The 17745-nt window shown below is 43.3% G+C and overlaps 1 protein-coding gene across 9 annotated transcripts in view; it reads left to right on the top strand.

Annotated features, from left to right (window-relative positions):
• ST18 (ST18 C2H2C-type zinc finger transcription factor) overlaps positions 1-17745 on the top strand; it is a 131010-nt gene that overhangs the window by 48105 nt on the left and 65160 nt on the right. For all 9 annotated transcript variants that reach the window (XM_049700605.1, XM_049700606.1, XM_049700602.1 and 6 more), the window contains one exon: positions 16035-16237. In XM_049700605.1, coding sequence (XP_049556562.1) covers positions 16035-16237 — 203 coding nt within the window. The remainder of the gene's footprint in view (positions 1-16034; positions 16238-17745) is intronic.

Genomic DNA, 17745 nt, shown 5'->3' with positions numbered 1-17745 from the left:
TTCCCAAGCCTAAAGCTACTTCTTATTTTATTTTACTATTTTATTTTATTTTATTTTATTTTATATAATGCTTTTTCCATCTCAACTCTGTTACAGTCTCTTCCTGGCAAAATTCTTCCCTTCATCTAATCCCCTATGGGATTTGTACTCATTTTTTAAGGCTAATGACTAATGTCATCTCTGCAATGAGCTGTCCCCATGACCTCCCAGGCTGACTAATACTTTTTTCCATTGTGTCCCCAAAGCATTTCTTTTCTTGTCTGTTTTAAAGCACTTATTACTTTGAATGGTAGCTATTTTATTACTCATCCATTCATCTGTCCACCCATCCAGAAGAAAGCAGATTCCTTGCCTTCAATTTTAGAATTTGGTTGGGGAGACATCAAAAAAAAGAATAAACTATTTAAAAAACTTTAATTAATCATATAGAATTCTTTCTGATACACCTTAAACTTTTTAAAGACAAGAAATCTATTTTATTCACCGTTGTATCCCTAGTACGTGATGTTACTTGAGATATCTTATTTTACATTGTCTACCAATATTTGTTTTGAGAATAATATAGTTAGAAACTCACTGCCAAGGAACTTCTATTTAACATATTGATTCTCTTTATCTTTTCATAATGCCTGTAACCTCTTTCCTTCCAGTTCTTAGATTCTTCCCCTACGTCTGTCCCTTTAAAGTCTAGACTGTTTAGTCAACAAAGCTTCTACCGGGCCCTTGACTACAAACCATGCTACTCTTGCTATAATAATCATTTCTAATTTATTTTTCTACCATCAATACGTGTCTTCCTCTACAACATAAAAATGAGGTACTCTCAATTCTGTTAACTTCTCCCTTAGTTTCACTTGGTCATTTTCAGTCCAGAAAAGAAATCACAACTAGAACAGAAGTGCCTACTGCCCATTTCTGAGTTGCTTGTAGGAAGGAATCAGCCAGTGAGTCTGTGGACAGGAGACCCTGAGGCCACAGGTCAGCAGGTGAAGCCGCCGCTGCTGGACGTGTGAACACTTGGGAGAAACTGGGGGCCAGGACATCTGATCCTTAAAAGTCCTCACTGTGGTCCCTACCTGAGGTCGGGGGCGCATCCCCACCTGTGGGATCTTCTCGTGAGGTGAGGATGTTGTCCAGGGCTGGGGCAATAAAACTTGTAGGGAAATGACGGCACATGTCCGGGGGGTGCCGCGGAGTAGACTCTGCTCTTCCCGGTGCCCCGTGAGAGCTGAGGGAGTTCAGACCCCTCTGCCCTCGAAGGGTCTGTGGAAATTGCTCCAGAGCCTCTGAGGGCCCATGTCCTTGGAGGTGGAGGCCGACACAGGGCCTGCCGTCTGTCCTGGTATCACGGGGCTCCGTGTTTATTGTACGGGAGGCTTATTGTACAAGAGCACAGTGACATGAGCAGTGAATTCCGGCCAGGTTTTGACCTGCGTTGGGAGGGTGAGAAACGTGTCCACCCAGGGAACTCCTACGGGCAGGAAACAGGCACTCGGTTAAACCAGATTTAACCAAGGCAGACTCTTCCAGCGGCCTGGTTCTGGGCCAGCCGGGGGTTTGGGTGGCAGGGAGTCAAGGGGGAGGGACAGATGAGAACAGAGGGGGTCCCTTGAGTGTAGATGAAGGCCAGTTCCCTCCAGGACTTCAAACCCACTTCCTCAACAAGATGGCCCCATGTTTTTTTAAAAGCAATGAAAAATCATGTACCAATAGAAAGCCTGGACTCTGAGATCCCAGTGTCTTCCGTTTTGTGCCTCAGTGAATTAAGCTTTGATGCCCAGTTTATTTTTACACCTAAAACAGATGCAGGACAATTTCTTGACAACACTGTAGACCAAGCCTGCACACAGGTTTCTAACTTCATGATTTCTACTAACCGTGGGAACATTTCGAAAACAATGACTTACAGGATAGCTCCCAGCCAGCATGGGTGTGGAGCAGTAACACGGGGTCCCGAGCACTTCTGGGCCCAGAAGCACTGCTGTGTCTCAGGGGCCACTGTCCACGATGTCTCGAGGAGTGAACTCTGGCTCGGAAGCGGGTTCCTGTCGCTTCGGTGTTCTCAGGGAAGCAGTCGTACAGTATTCTGAATGAGAATATGAATTTTTAAAAAAGGTTACATGATGGAATAGTAAACTACAAGGCAGGCACGGGCGAAGTAGTCACTCCGCCCTGCGCCCACCAGTGAATGGGAGTAAGGGCATCCCGTGCGTGGTCCAGGAGGACGGCCGCCTGCTGGGTCCGGAGGTGGTGGAACCATGTTGGGGCCGAGCCTGCCTGACTTGGTGGGGCCTGGGGATAGAGGTGGGCCAGGAGGGGGCGTCCTCAGGAGCTCTGATGGGAAGGATGGCACGGATACGCTTAAGGGGTGACTTACGGGAAGTGATGTGTGGATTTGCAGGTTTAATGGAGAAGCCTGAGAGCATCTAGATCAGGAATAGCCCTTAAAAGCGAGTTATTTCTGATTCAGTTGGGTACTTGGCTGCCACAACACTGCACAGATCTGTGTGTGTACATATATATATATATACTTACACATACACATGTGTAGCCAGATGACACACACATTTATATACACGTAATTTTAATAATATACAAAGGAGGTGATCCCTACTAATTCAGCACTCGCTTGACTATTTTAACAGTTGATCCCCCTTTTAAATATTTCTCCGGCATGACAGCAAGTTCTGTGAAATGGTTCATAATGTGTCTTGGTGAAGTCGAGAAGGATGAATGGAAGCCGTCCAAATATCAGACCAAAGACCTTGTGTATATCTGAAGGTTTCTAGTTTTTTTAGTTCAGGGAACTGAGATTTATGGACCAAGTATCTGCATTCATGTAAATGTCAGGAAATAAAATCGGCATTTATGATAGTAGTCATAAAAGAGCCACATGGTCTTAAAGCGTCTTTTGTCATCGTCACGTTAAAAGCCAAAACATCGCCGTCTTAGTTGATGGAGCTGTGTCTCTATGTCTGTGTGTGTGCCTGGTCTGTTCTGTTTTCCCTCGGTGGGTGTACCTCTCCCTCATGTTGGTTGCTCTCAGTGTCTACTTCTGCTGGTCTTTCTTTGACACTGTGCCCACTGCACACGAGGACACACACACACACACACACACACACACACACACACACACACACTTAGTTTCCGCCCCTCCTCCCAGCCTCCCTGCCTCCGTTCACTGACTCTTCCGCCTAACACTCTCTCCTTCTCTCTCACTTTCCTTCTTTTCATATTATCTTTCCTTCTTCTGCAAATTTCTACTCTAAATATTTCTGCTAGACCCCATGCACACACACTCAAAACTGAGAAAACCATTCTTTTGAACACTGAGAAATATCTATAGTAGAAACCACAACAGGAAAGGCCAGAGAAAGAAATTAATGAATAATGAAAAAGGTCAACATTGATGAACTCTGTTCTAGGTGACAGAAATAATGTGGCTCTCCTTCTTACTACAAAAATAATCAAATGTAAAGACTACCTGACAAAAGTATTTGTACATAAATTTCATCTAAAGAAGTGGATTCGTTATATTTTAAACAGAATGAAGCCACTATGTTAGTTTCTAATATGCAAAATATGGTTATAATTATCTGTTGCATGTAAAACCATGTTATTCTTACATCAAATTTTTAAGCATATGAAGCCTTACTCTGTGTCATTCTCAACAACCCTTCAGAGCCTGCTCCTTAGAAAGAGTTCACATCTGCACATCTTGGGAAAAAGAAAAAATAAATACACGTTCACGGTAGAGAACAGAGGACACCTGTACTTTACTCATTACGGTGCTAAATAGCTGGTACTTTATGCTTCCTGGTCTTCATTTAAAGCTACCCAATGTACTCGGTTTTATCTCTGTGGCCCTGATGCGAGCGTTTCCAAGAGTGAATGACCCACGGTAAAAAAGAAGCTGCAAACCCCATCCCTAGTCCGTGATGTTTACTTTGTGAATAAATGAGGTCGTTTTCATTTCCTAAGGATGTGTCTGTGCCACACACATAAATAGGACCTTGGTATCTGATAGGTTTGGACCTGGTGCATAGTAGTGTCTTTTATGAGTAGCCCACCATAAACTTTTTTCCGCCTGAGTTGTCTGGCTGATTCACAGGATCCTGAGTTTATTCACATGATCGTGAATGAAATATCAATTACCTTTATTACTTTGGTTCAAGAGTAACTTTTGGAGCAGACTTTTTCCGTGTGACTTTTACAGTCACTGACACGTACTCTGTCTGATGTTGCCAATCACAGATGAGGGTTGAGGGCTTCCCTGGTGGCGCAGTGGTTGAGAGTCCGCCTGCCGATGCAGGTGACGCGGGTTCGTTCCCCGGTCTGGGAGGATCCCACATGCCGCGGAGCGGCTGGGCCTGTGAGCCATGGCCGCTGAGCCTGCGCGTCCGGAGCCTGTGCTCCGCAACGGGAGAGGCCACGACAGTGAGAGGCCCGTGTACCGCAAAAAAAAAAAAAAAAAAAAAAGATGAGGGTTGAAATGGCCTTTCTGAACTGAAATTGTTGCCTGTGCCTGGATCCTGGTCGAGCGTTCTACTCAACAACCTCTGTAAAAACTTAACCTTCTCGTTCTGATTACCAAATAATCAGATTATTCAAATTCACTTTGAATTCCAAGTTTTATGATGAAGTTAAGTGTGTCTTCTTTCCTTGGAAGTATACGTGGAAGGTTTCTGGTCCTCGTCCAACTGTAGAAAGTGCTCGCACGTTGCCTACGTGATTGTAACCAATGCTCTGTGACCTCCAGGAAGGCCCTGAGTTACACACACGCACATGCATAAAGTACAAAGCAGTGTCATAAGGTATAAAGCCAGGGAGGATACATGTGGAACATCAGTCTCCTGCACGTCTCCAAACAAGATGAGGTGGGATGCTGATGAAATGGCAGCGTGGGTGAAGCATCTCATTCATGGGGGGACGTGGAAATAGCGTGAAGATACTGGCATTTAAGATTTCTCTTTCTTTCAAGTTTGGGACTTACAACCCTTTCCCCAGGGACGAGCTGAGCTGGTTCCTCCACAGCAAGCGGGGGCGGGGCAGGGAACCTGGCAGCCGGCAGCCTGTCCATCCAGCCTAGGGAGCAAGGGCACCCCCAGCCCCTGCTGACAGCACCCAAGCCTCTTGCTTTTTTTTTTTAATCGAAGTAGAGTTAGTTTACAATGTCACTTGAGTTTTAGGTGTACAGCAAAGTGATTCCGTTATACATATATGGTTTTTTTCAGATTCTTTTCCCTTATAGGTTATTACAAAATATAGAGTATATTTCCCTGCGCTATACAGTAGGTCCTTGTTGGTCCTTTTTTTAATTTAACTATTTTTGCAAGCATATTGTGCTAATAGAATTTCTGCTGGTAGCTCAATTGCTACCTAAAATTATGTAAAATACTGTGCCAGGGAAATTAGACGGGATTGCTTTAATTTCTTCTAAAACTAGGTATTTGTGAATACGCACAAAAATGAATGTATATGGTCTTATCATATACTAACATGTTACACAAAGATAAAGCACAGTATTTTTATCCTCATTATCATGGAATTTCACCACTCTCATTATTTTATTTTATCTTAATTTTTGGATAGGAATACAAACTTTAAGTAAAAAAAAATTTCAGATTATTGCCTAATTCATTAAAGTGAAAAGAGTAACTTTGAATTCAGTTCTACAAATGCATTTAACTTAAATTGTCAAGATGCTATTATTACTCAACCGCATTTAATTTTTTTAGCAGATGCAATCTATAGTAAAATACTTATCAGAGCAACTAAGATGATGCAATAATCATTTAGAGTTTTTTTTTAAAGTAAGTCCATTTTAGTTATCTTCTCCTCAAATACGATTTTTTGTTAAGGCAAACATTCATGAACTCTGTGAATTTCATTTTTATATTTCTTCATGATCAAAATAAGATCATTGTTTAATTTTTCATAATACTTTTAGTTTTATAGTGCTATTTGACAAAGGTAATATAAAACCATATATATCTTATTGTTTTATATACTTTAGAACATATATTTGAAGTATTACTCAATAAATTAAAAAAAACAAACAGTGTGGCTTTAATGAAGCCAAATTTGCTAGCAAACAACAACGAATCTCCTTTTGTGTTTAAATTCTTTGTGAATTCTTTTGGTATCCTGATTCTAACATCCACATAATAACCACCTCTTACTGTCTTTACTTTCTAATTTTATCTTAATAGATCCAACTTCTCTTCTTTTGGGGAAATCCCTATGACCTATCATGTTATGTTCCTGAAGAGACCAATGAGCTATTTATGTATTGCATGGCTAAGCTGTGGCTATACATTAGTGAATCAATTAGTCAATCTATAGGCAATTACAAGGAACTTGGCAATTCCACATTATTTCACTGAGATGCATACTTTTCCTTTGGGTATAAATTGGAGGACATTTATATCTTGTTAGACTGTATGCCAAATTTTGGTGTATTCATTTGTGTTTTAGTTGATGATTAAATATTGTTTCTTTTAAAATTTTGGTTCATGTGAGGATTGAACTGTCTTTAAAACTGACTGATGGTTCTGCCTTCTTGGAGAGCAGAGTTTGGGAATGACCAGTTGGTCATTTGGTCAATCCTTGTGTGGGCCAAGTAGGATTTCCTGAGTTATCTGCTCCTGTTAACTTAATTCCCCCTACCCCGCATACAAAAGCTGGTGTGGATCTGTGACCTTTTGTTCCAAGGGGGTGGGCAGCCACGTGGTCTGAACAGTCAATGGGTAGCTTTCTCATGACTCTCCTGGGGAGAGGCAATTGCATCCAAGTCATCTTTATACACTTGCATCTGGGTGGAGTTCAACTTCCGGGCACAGTTACCAAGCGTTCAACTTCCGGGCAGAGTTACCAAGCTTTACAGATGCCCAGGAGATAAGAAATGAACAAGAAGCAGTCTCCGTTCCCTTGTAGATGGTTCCAGTTTCCTGGGAGAGACAACGACCATTCAGAGGGCTAAGTTTTATAATCATGGAAAATGCCAAACCCACAGGGGTGTAAAAAGGATGTGTTCTGACAGCGTTACCAGAATGACATCCCAGAGGGAGGTGTGTCTGGCCAGTGAGGGTGTGAAAAGGTGGTGGGGCAGCAGGAGGTTTCAGGGAGTCTTCTTAGCTCCTTCCACTGTTACTCAGGATTCAGAGCAAGTTTTATTATTATTATTATTATTGCAATGTGGCTTTTAATGGCTCGACTATTTTATGAAAAATCTGTTGTGGATGTTATGCAATTAATTTATCACTCATAAAACTTAATCCCAATTAAATGAGGAAAAAGCATCTATTAGCTCTGGCCTTATGGGAAAAAAATTCTCCCCTCTTAAAAACCTGATATTATCAAATAACCTTGCCAATGGAGTCAGTGTTCCATGACAGCAAACCAACCATCAATAGATAGCAACGCTGAATGGGTGACATGAGTCATAGGAGAAGCTTAATTATAGGTTTACTGCGGGTGCACCGCTCAGCTCTGTAAACACGAGCTCAGGCACAAGTTTCTCCGATGCGGCTGAGAGAGCCGGGCGTGGATTCAGGGACCATCCTCCAAGAAAGAACAGTGTCTCAGAGTCTTGTCTGTGTAAGAGTCAATTTGTCACTTGCGGTGGCCTGTAACTCTTGGGAATCAGGAGGCCCGTATCCAATGAACAAGGGCTTAGCTTTCCCGCAGGGGGTCTCATGATTTCGTAAAAGCTGGTCCAGTAGCCGCGAGAGGACAGGGCAGAGTGGGAAGCAGACTGCGGTGCAGTTGCTGCGGAAGCCTAGGCCGTTCCTCCTGGGCGCTCTCTTCCATCCTTGGAAGGAGGCCCGCCCTCCTTGCCAAGCACCTCTGCTCCTCTAGGCGGCTTACCTGGCAGTGGAAGTGAGACCCTCGTCGCTAAGGGAGCTGAGCCTTGCTCACCATGACCTTCAGATTCTCTGGCTGCCGTGCATGCCGATTGGCTGTCAAGGCTAGGCCAGGAAGAACCAGGAGACGCCTCAGTGGTCACTCAAGGGCCAGATGTGTTCTCTGTTCCCCTAACGTAACAGCAGCCTTGCTGCTCCCAACGGCCAGGGTCCGTTACTCCCGCCAGGATGGTGACTCTCTCCCTGGCCTGCTGGTCTCCCAGCCCAAGAAGCCCAAGTGACCAAGAGGCAGGCAGAGCTGCAAGTTTGATTGGACTCTTATGTGTCCCCTGGTGGAAGCACTCCCTTAGGGGACCAGGATCTTTAGACCCATGGAGGGTAGATTTGGGATGAGGGCTGTACAGATCCTTCAAGCTGGTCATTGGGAGTCATGGTAAACCAAACCATTCCTAATTCCTGTTAGTTCCTGGGCCCATATATTCAGACTATGGAGGGCGTGGCATTACGTAATGATCATCAAGCGTGCGTATTGGCCCCAAAGAAGGCACGCCCTCTTGGCAGGGTACCTCCTTCAAGCCAGCATCTCAGCTGTGCCTTCGAGAGATTGTTCTATCGCCCCATCAGGACTGCAGTTTCCAGGATGTGCGATAAGTGATGCCAACGGTGTATCCACTTATTCTCTCCCCATGGTCGTCTTCCCAACTGGGTCTCTTGGTCCGTGAGACGTGTGAGAATTCTCGTTGATAGAACATTCAGATATCAGTACCGTCTGAGGCAATGAAGACGGGCCAGGCGAATCCATACCCAGAATGTGTGTTAATTCCAGTCAAGCTGAATTGCTGCCCCTTCCACACTGAAAAGTCCAGCGGCTGGTTGGCCTTCTCAAGAGATGGTGTCCTGTTGGGAGGTTGGCATTTATCTCTTCTGCTGACAGATTGGACGATGGGCTGCGAGAGTAGCTAAAGTGGTCTTAGTGGGAGCCCTGCTATGGGGCCTGTACTGTCCCTCCGTCCCTGCCATGATGTCTCCTCCACTATCAACTCCAGCGTAGGAAAGTCGAAGGCAGAGGCTAGCTGACTTCTCCTGACCAGGACACTCTGTCTGGTTGGTGGTTGAATGCTTCTTCCCGGGTATGTGCTCTCTGGTGGGTGTCATCATGCAAGGAAAGACCTTCTCATCTCATCCTAACTCTCACAGGTCCCCCCTCAGGCGTCTTCCTTAGATCCCCTCGACCCTGATCTTCTAGGTAAACCGTTCACGTCCTTGTCCCTGCTTGACGTCATGACTTAGTAGGTCCAATAGAAACCAGTTCCTAATGGTCAGCTCTGGCCTCCCAGTCAGGGATTCTATCTCTAGAATGTAGTAGTGTAGTTCTTTGCCGCAAATGACGTGGCCTTGCTCCAGAAACCTGTGTCTCTGTGTCGTGATCCTTCCATGAGATCTTGCCACAAACTCTGTGAGCATCTTTTCCTTTGACCACAGTTGCCTACAGACATACCATAGGCTCTACCAGGTTTTATGTCCAACCAGCGAGGCTGTCCTCAGTGCAGCCGGGACCTGCTCTGTAGCCCTGTCCAGGCTGGCCACCTTCCTTGTCACCCAAGCATGGATCAGCTCAGTAGGCCCAGGTGTGGAGTATGCGGTCCCCAGAACCTAATCTGGCAATCTGGCGTTGTGCTTCCTTCTCAGTGGTGGGAAGAGTAGATGCAATGCTTTGCCCTTTATTATCACTGGGGACACCTGAAATGTCCTGGGCCACTGAGCCCTCAGAGTGTCACTGATATGATGTGCCCCTGAATCTTTGTCGGTTTATCTTCTACCCTCTGGGGCACAGATGTCTTCCCAGAGCTTCTAAAATACTTGCCACTTCTTGCTTATCTGTTCTCATCAACACGATGTCATCAACCTCATCTACCCACGTGATGATCTGTGGGATGCACGGATCACCCAGGCCCCTTCAGACTGTATCACGGCGGAGGGCAGCTGGATTTGCACACACCTCAGCAGGACTGTGGATCTGCCCTCTTTTCTATGTTACTGGAATGCTAACACTCCTGGTTTCGCTCTCTGATGGAGATGGAAAAGGATGTAATTGCCATGTCGGTGACCGCAAAGCACGTAGTTGAGTCTCTGTTAATCTGCAAAGCAAAGATCCCGTATTTCGGTCTAGCAACTGCAGTTAGAAGTATTATTTGCCTGGGTTTGTGGTTGCCCGCTGTTAACCCCCAGGATCAGTCTTACTAGAGTCTGCACTGGTGAATTTCAGGGAGAAATGTAGGGACCACCAGCCATGCGTCCTCTAAGTGTTAAGGGAGGCACTAATCATTGTCATTTCTTCTAGAATATGATGTTTGGGTTTGCTATTTTGATGATGGGAAGGAGAAGTTTTAAAAGATTCCACTTATAATTCCACTTTATTTGTCAACAAGTGAGTTATGTTTTTGCATTTACCTGGAGAGGAAAAAGCCTGAGCGCCTCTTCAATTGGGTATCAGTTCTTTTGCGATGTGCCTGCCATGTCTTTGCCCACTTTTTAAATTGATTGTCATTTTCTTATTTATTTGGAAGAATTCTTTCCCTTATTGGCCTTTTAATAACTGTTTTGAAGAGTGTAACACACCTATAGAAGCACGTACTTATCATAAGAGTAGTGCTCAATGAATCTTCACGACCTGAACAAGCTCATGTAAACAGATCAAGAAACAGAATATTGATAGAAAGCTCTCCTTCCTGGCTGGTATCTTTTGATGAATAAAGGTTCTTAAGATTAAGGTGTTCTAATTTATCAGTCTTTTCCTTTAAATTAGTGCTTTTTGTAAACTGCTTAAGTCTTTGCCAAGGTCATGAAGGTATATCCTCACATTTTTTTCTAGAAGTTTTATTGTTTTCTAGTGCATGGTTTAAATCCATAATCCTTTGGGAATTGTTTGTTGTATATACCATCAAGTAGAATCAAGCCTTTTTTTTTTTCAGATAACTATCCAATTGACCCAATGCCAGTCACTGAAGAAAGAACCCTTTCCCCAGTGACGCCTTTGCCATAAATTGACCATATATGTGTGATGGCTTATGATAAACTTTGACATCCAAGGTGCTTTTTGCTATTCTTGGTTCTTTTCATTCCCATTCAAACTTTAGAGTTAACTTGTTAATTTCTAAAAAAAAATTCTTCATGGGATTTTGTTTGGGATTGCATTAAATCTAGTAGATACATTTAGGGAGAATTGAAATCTTGCAGTACTGAGTCTTTTATTCCATGAACATTTTTTATTTCTTCATTTATTAAGATCGTCTTTAATTTTCTCAAAATGTTATTTGTGGGCTTCCCTGGTGGCGCAGTGGTTGAGAGTCCGCCTGCCGATGCAGGGGACATGGGTTCGTGCCCTGGTCCAGGAAGATCCCACATGCTGCGGAACGGCTGGGCCCGTGAGCCATGACTGCTAAGCCTGCGCATCCGGAGCCTGTGCTCCGCAACGGGAGAGGCCACAACAGTGAGAGGCCCGCATAACGCAAAAAAAAAAAAAAAAAAAAAAAATGTTATTTGTTTTTTATAAGTTTTACATGTCTTGTGTTAGGTTTATTCCTCAGTATTTCATATTTCTATGCATCATAAATGGTTTTATTTTAAATTTTTTTCTAATGTTTTTATCACTGGTTTATAGAAGTTCAAATCATTTTTAATAGTGACTTCACTGAAGTTGCTTCCTTATTTTAATATTTTATCTGTAGATTCTTTGGGGTCTTCCTCAAATACAGTCATGTCTCTGAAAATAATAATAGTATAATTTTTTTTCTTTTTCAGTCATCATACCTTTGTTTTTTCCTACCAGTCTTTTTAATTCAAATTCATACTTCCTGGTCCCTTCCCATGAATCTGTGGGCCTAATTAGAAGAAATCAGTAGGAATACCCACTATGAATTTTCCATGGAAATGTTGGAGCAAGTTTCCTTGGACTCAGGGATTTATAACTTCCATTTGTTTTTCTGTTTTATTCTTTTTGGGGGATGTACCCAAAATGCAATACTTTGGGTACATTTTTTAATTAATTTTTATTGGAGTATAGTTGATTTACAATGCTGTGTTAGTTTCTGCTGTACAGCAAAGTGATTCAGTTATACATATGCATATATCCACTCTTAGATTCTGTTCCCATATATGCACCTACATTTTTAATTGTGTTACGTATCTTCTGGTAACTTGCACTGAGGATTTATTACTGTGGAAAGTGGAAAATAAGCTGGAAAATTGTTCTAGGGTCCAGTGTTCATTGTACAGATTTGGGGGGATTCACAGTTCCCCACTTTATTGTACTGTCTCCCGAAACCTGAAAGGTCAGTGAATTTGACTTCTAAACACCTCCAGCAATGAGACTCCCATTAGCGTTATTGACTGTTGTTTTCCTCCATCACTTTTTGAATAAAATTTCAGCCATATGTTGTCATCAAAGGGAGTACCGTTTCCAATTAGAATTCGAGTTTCTAAATGGAAGCATTTTTCACATAGGTAACCAAAAATTTCAGGTAAAACTACAGATCCTTTAAAGATGTTTTAATAAAATCAAAACTGCAGATATGAAATATGGCACTGAAAGGTATTTGGCTCATTGGTAATGTCCCCTGGAGGACTCTGAATGTTTAAAGCAACAGTTTGATTGAATAGAACAATAAATGCAGGGCTGAGTGTGCTTTTTCCCTTTCTTTCTCATCTACTAGAAAAATATAGATAATAGAGCTCATTTATTTCCTTAACATTTCAGAGCTCCACAGATGGGAAAACACAACCCAGTGGAAATTATTTCTGGCAACCTTGAGAAGATATGTTAGCATTTTGTGGCATTTCTTTCAGTGACATGTAAAGCCTGGCTTTCCCTCATTGCAGTGTCACAGTGAAGTGTCACAATAAAGCCAAAATAGTGTGCCCTCAGGGAAAACGCGGGAAAGGGACCATTTTCCATGCACACACAAAGGGTAATATTTATTATAAAGCCTTCCATTTTAGCTCCAAATGCTGCCTGGGCCATAGCTACTTTGCAGTGGAGAAACGCACGGAAAGGGAGATTTCAAGCAAATGTTATGTATAAATCTAATGTGATTTATGTGAATACAAATACCATGTTTAAAAGTAGAATGCCTTTATGGACACACAAGCTTGGAGAGTCTGTGCAGGTGACGCTCAGCCTGGTTTTGGTGGAGTCCAAGGTGCAGAGAGTCAGAACCAGGAGTCCGAACAGCCCTGTCTTGACCTATTTTTCTCACTCGCAGCACAGATGTCACCTTCTTTACAACATGTGCTAACATGGGAATTATTATCCCCCTTTGTTGGCTAAGGAATTTCGTGTTCCAAAAGATTCAATTATTCATTACAAATGACACAGCCAATATTATTTAGGGAACTTCATACACAGTGTCAAATACAATAATTTATTTGAAGCTAAATTTGTTTCTTTTTTTTCATTTTTTTCATTTAATTTTTTTATACAGCAGATTCTTATTAGTCATCTATTTTATACATATTCGTGTATATATGTACTTTCGATAAAACCTCAACATCCTTTTCGTCCTTCCTTACACAAGTTATTATTTGGACCCAAATACTGAATTTGATTTTTATTATCATTAATGTCTTCTCGTCACGTTCGTTCTACCGCTCCCAACTGTGGACATGTTGGGGGGCAGGGCGGTGTCTTCACCACGTTTTGCAGCATTTTTCTTTGCTGCAGCTCAGCGCCATCTCCCGATCTAATGAGTGTCCCGAACCATCGGGAGCAGCCCTGTGGTAGGCAGGTTCCTCCAGCTGGAGTGGTGGCTGGTTTATTCGGGTCCGACTCCACCCGGCTGTCAAAGGCAGATGGAAATTACCCAGGTTCCTTGTTCTGATTCGGCAACACGTAGGAGAGCATGAGCTTTGGGGACCAGCAGACCAGACTCAAATATCAGCCCCACCAATTACGGGTCACGTGATTTGGGGAATGTTCCTTGTCTTTCTATGTAAACTTCGATAATAATATTAACAAGACGAAATCTCTAAGGATCTTACCGGAAGTACACATTCAGCCTCGTCTATCCCCCCAGCCACCAAAGGAAGGAATGGCGTTTGTCTGACCGACCAAGCCCACCAGCCCAGGTCTCTTTGATCAGTGTTTCCTGGTGCTGACGAAGCTTTGTTTGAATAAACTTTCTCAGCCCTTTTCCCCGTGCCCGTGCTATGCTAACATGAGTGTTTAGAATCCACTTTCTTTCCCTGCTTTAGTAGCTGAATGTCATTTGCCAGGAGCCTCTCCTTTTCTATACATCTTCTTGGTTCGGGATAATGGTTAGTGGCCTCACTTGTGTATCTTCTGAGCATCCTGGATGGAAACGCACTTGATTTAGAAGACTTTGGTTTAGGGGCCTTGAACTCTCTGCACATTCCTGGGAACTTTGCCCTCCTGCCCCTCCCCCTTCAGAGGTCTTCCCCCGGACAGAGTAGGCTCCTGCACGGGGGGTCTGCTTCTCTGCACTTGGCTCCCCTGACACGGGACACGCGTGTTGTAGACTGTTCTCTTTGACAGGCCAGGCTCAGGCCGTGCAGGCCTGCACTTTCCAGTGTCCTCACAAAGGCATGTGCTCTCCTGCCCACCTGCTGAGATGCTCTTCCGCTCCATCGTCTGTGCGTGGTCACTTTAGTATTTTTTTTAAAAGATTTTTTTGATGTGGACCATTTTTTAAAGTCTTTATTGAATTTGTTACAGTATCGCTTCTGTTTTATGTTTTGGTTTTTTGGCCGCGAGGCATGTGGGATCTTAGCTCCCCGACCAGGGATCGAACCCACACCCCCTGCATTGGAAGGAGAAGTCTTAACCACTCGCCAGGGAAGTCTCCGTGGTCACTTCAAATTTGGGCTCATCAGAGAAATTTTGCCGAAGCACATTAGTTTATTTAGGAAAGTCACTGTTCTCTTCCTTACTGGGATAATCTTCAGTTCTCAATGTTTAATCTTTTGTGAGAGATTTCTAACCCTCTTGGATTCTCTCTCCTTCCAGAATCTCTTTCTTTCCCAGAAGGAAGAGCGCTTTTTTTTCTTCTGAAGTTTTAAAACCTACTCCTCCAAATTCAAGAATTCATGTGTGATGCTAATTAAATAATTTTCACGAATGGGCCACCACTGGTGTTTCTCTGCACTGACGCTTCAAAACAATTTAAGGCCTTGTCTTAGGAATAATGCTGAATATTCAGTCTTCTTTTAGCGATGGAGTAATATCTCGTTACTCTGAGTCCAGATTCTCTGCTCCGGATCTTTTTATTTTAAGTTTGCATTTTTCTTCAAAGAGTGTTTAATAAATATATGTCAGAGACTCACTGTTGGCTAAACCCTCTGGTCTTCCTGGGTCTTGCCAAGAGAATGTTTGTCTTACCTTCAGCACATAGAGTGAGCTGTGTTAATGCCAAGTGAGCTATATGTAGGAAATCTGTTTTGAAAGGGCCACCCTCAGGAGGACTTCCAAATAAAACTGTACGAGAACAGGAGTAAGGATAAACTGTGGTCCATTTTTGGGAAATCCAATCTTATTTCTCCTCCTTTTATTTGTTTGTTCTGTGTGCCAAATGGGTAAGAACCAAACGGCAGAGTGCCACGAGCATCTTTCCACTTTTTTCTGGGACTGGAGATGGGCAGATCAGATGTTCACAGCTTGTCCCCCGCTTAATGCCCTGTCTTTCAAGTCAAAGCCCGGGATATGGCATCTCAAGGTTGACATGCAACTGTGGCGGAGATAAGCAGTTTCAGTAGCAAACGACTATCCGAAAAACCTTGTGGTTTATCCATACTGGACACGTTTTCTTGTAGCTGGTGGTATATTTTTCACATTAGCTCTTTCTTGGGATTAACAAACCAGTGCAAATCTTGTTTCATCCCTCTCTGGGTATTTAGTGTAGTGCCAGGCAAAGTGCAGATTAACGTATGCTTACTCAGGATTAAGGATGATTTTTTTTTTCTTTTAGCTCTTCTGATTGGCAGTAAAGTAGAATCTGCACAGTTCAGTGAATTCAGCGGATGGGCTGTGTTCGTTAATGGCGACAACTAACCCCAAACCTTGGGTCCCAGGTTTCTCTGGTCGTGCTTGGTGATGGTCGAAGAGCAGACAGCCGTGAACTCTTTCATCATGTTCTTAATCCGTCTCCGTTACTGCAGTGCTGCACATGACTGCTCCACGGCCAAGAAGAGGAGAGCCGGGGAGCAGGCTCTGGGGGTGCCGGTCAACAAGAGAAAGTCCCTGCTCATGAAGCCCCGACACTACAGCCCCAGCGTGGACCGCGAGGAGGGACGGGCTGAGCGGACGGCGGAGGCGTTGGGGCAGGACGGCGCCCCGGAGACCCACCATCACCCCGGTGCAGGTAGCGAGGTGGAGTGGCCCCAGCTTGAGTTCCTGCCCGCACACAGACCCAGGCCCACCTCAGGGGGACGTGCCGTTTGTATGGTGGGAAAAGCAAATCCCAACGTGAGAGCAAAACCAGACATTGGTTTCCCTCAGCATCCACTAGTGAGGACCGGTTTTCCTTCCATCACAGTGGGGGGTCTAAGCACATGCCACAGAGCGCAGAGCATCCTTGGCCCCAGGCACGGGTGTGGACTGTGCCTCTTTCCGAAGAAAATACAAGCGACTAAGCCCCCAAGTTGAAGAGGACCTTAACTCCCTAATGGGGTGGATGTCTAGTCCCTGAAAGATAAAACCCCTGCAAAGTAAGCTTTGAGACATTTCCGATAGGACATATGAGACGCAGTCTCTATTTTGAAATTTTATTTTGTTAATTTTTTATTGAAGTACGGTTGATTTACAATATTATATTTGTTTCAGGTGTACAGCATAGTGATTCAGTATTTTTACAGATACACCATTAAAAGTTACGACACGATAATGGGTGTAATTCCCCATGCTGTACAGTATATCCTTGTTGCTTATCTGTTTTGCACGTAATAGTTTGTGTCTCTTAATCCCCTGCCCCTCATTTTTTTTTTGAAATTTTAGGATGTGCTTCTCTGCAGTTCGCGGTCACCCCCACTAGATCCTGGTTGTCCCAGTGCCTCCAGGACCTGGACCATCACAGACCACTTTGTGCATGAGGCTAAAATTGAAGGACATGCAGAATGTCTCAAAAGTTTATTTTAGAAAATACATGGAAATCTAAAGCTTGACCTTTTAGAAAATGAAACTAGATGTGTGTATTTTCTATCACATACACATTTTTTTCCGAATGTGAGTTTTTAAGGAATCAAAATATACAAAATAAGTTGTTACTTGAAAAGAAGTATAAATTATACAAACCGAAGGCAGCGAGCTTCTTAGATCATAAATATCTATTGCATATAGAATGGTAGTAATTGCAGTAGGTGTTAATAGAAAAGATATGAAAGCATATCGACTGAGTGAGCACAGATCTCAGGTCACAATCATCAGATCTCCAGTCATCCCGGCTTACAGTTAATTGGAGATTCTGTAGTTAAAACAGTTGTATTCTGATTTGCTAGTGCTTGACTGAACTTTCTGGCTTTTCTGTATTTAACGTATGGCGTAAAACCTCGTGGCTCATCTGTAAATTATAATCATCCTTGACCTTTTTGTTTGTTTCCTTGAGCTGGTCGGTTTTTTGTTGTAGTTGACTCAGGAAAATTGTAGGTTGAATCTAGTACTAGGGAAAGTCCTTGAGTCAGTATGGTTAGTACTAGGGAAAGTCCTTGAGTCAGTATGGTTAGTACTAGGGAAAGTCCTTGGGTCGGTATGGTTAGTACTAGGGAGAGTCCTTGAGTCAGTGTGGTTAGTACTAGGGAGAGTCCTTGAGTCGGTATGGTTAGTACTAGGGAGAGTCCTTGAGTCGGTATGGTTAGTACTAGGGAGAGTCCTTGA

Source organism: Orcinus orca, chromosome 17, assembly GCF_937001465.1.
Source record: "Orcinus orca chromosome 17, mOrcOrc1.1, whole genome shotgun sequence".
Classification (NCBI taxonomy): Eukaryota; Metazoa; Chordata; class Mammalia; order Artiodactyla; family Delphinidae; genus Orcinus; species Orcinus orca.
The sequence above is the reverse complement of the archived record's forward strand: the minus strand, read 5'-3'. Positions and strand labels throughout refer to the sequence as shown.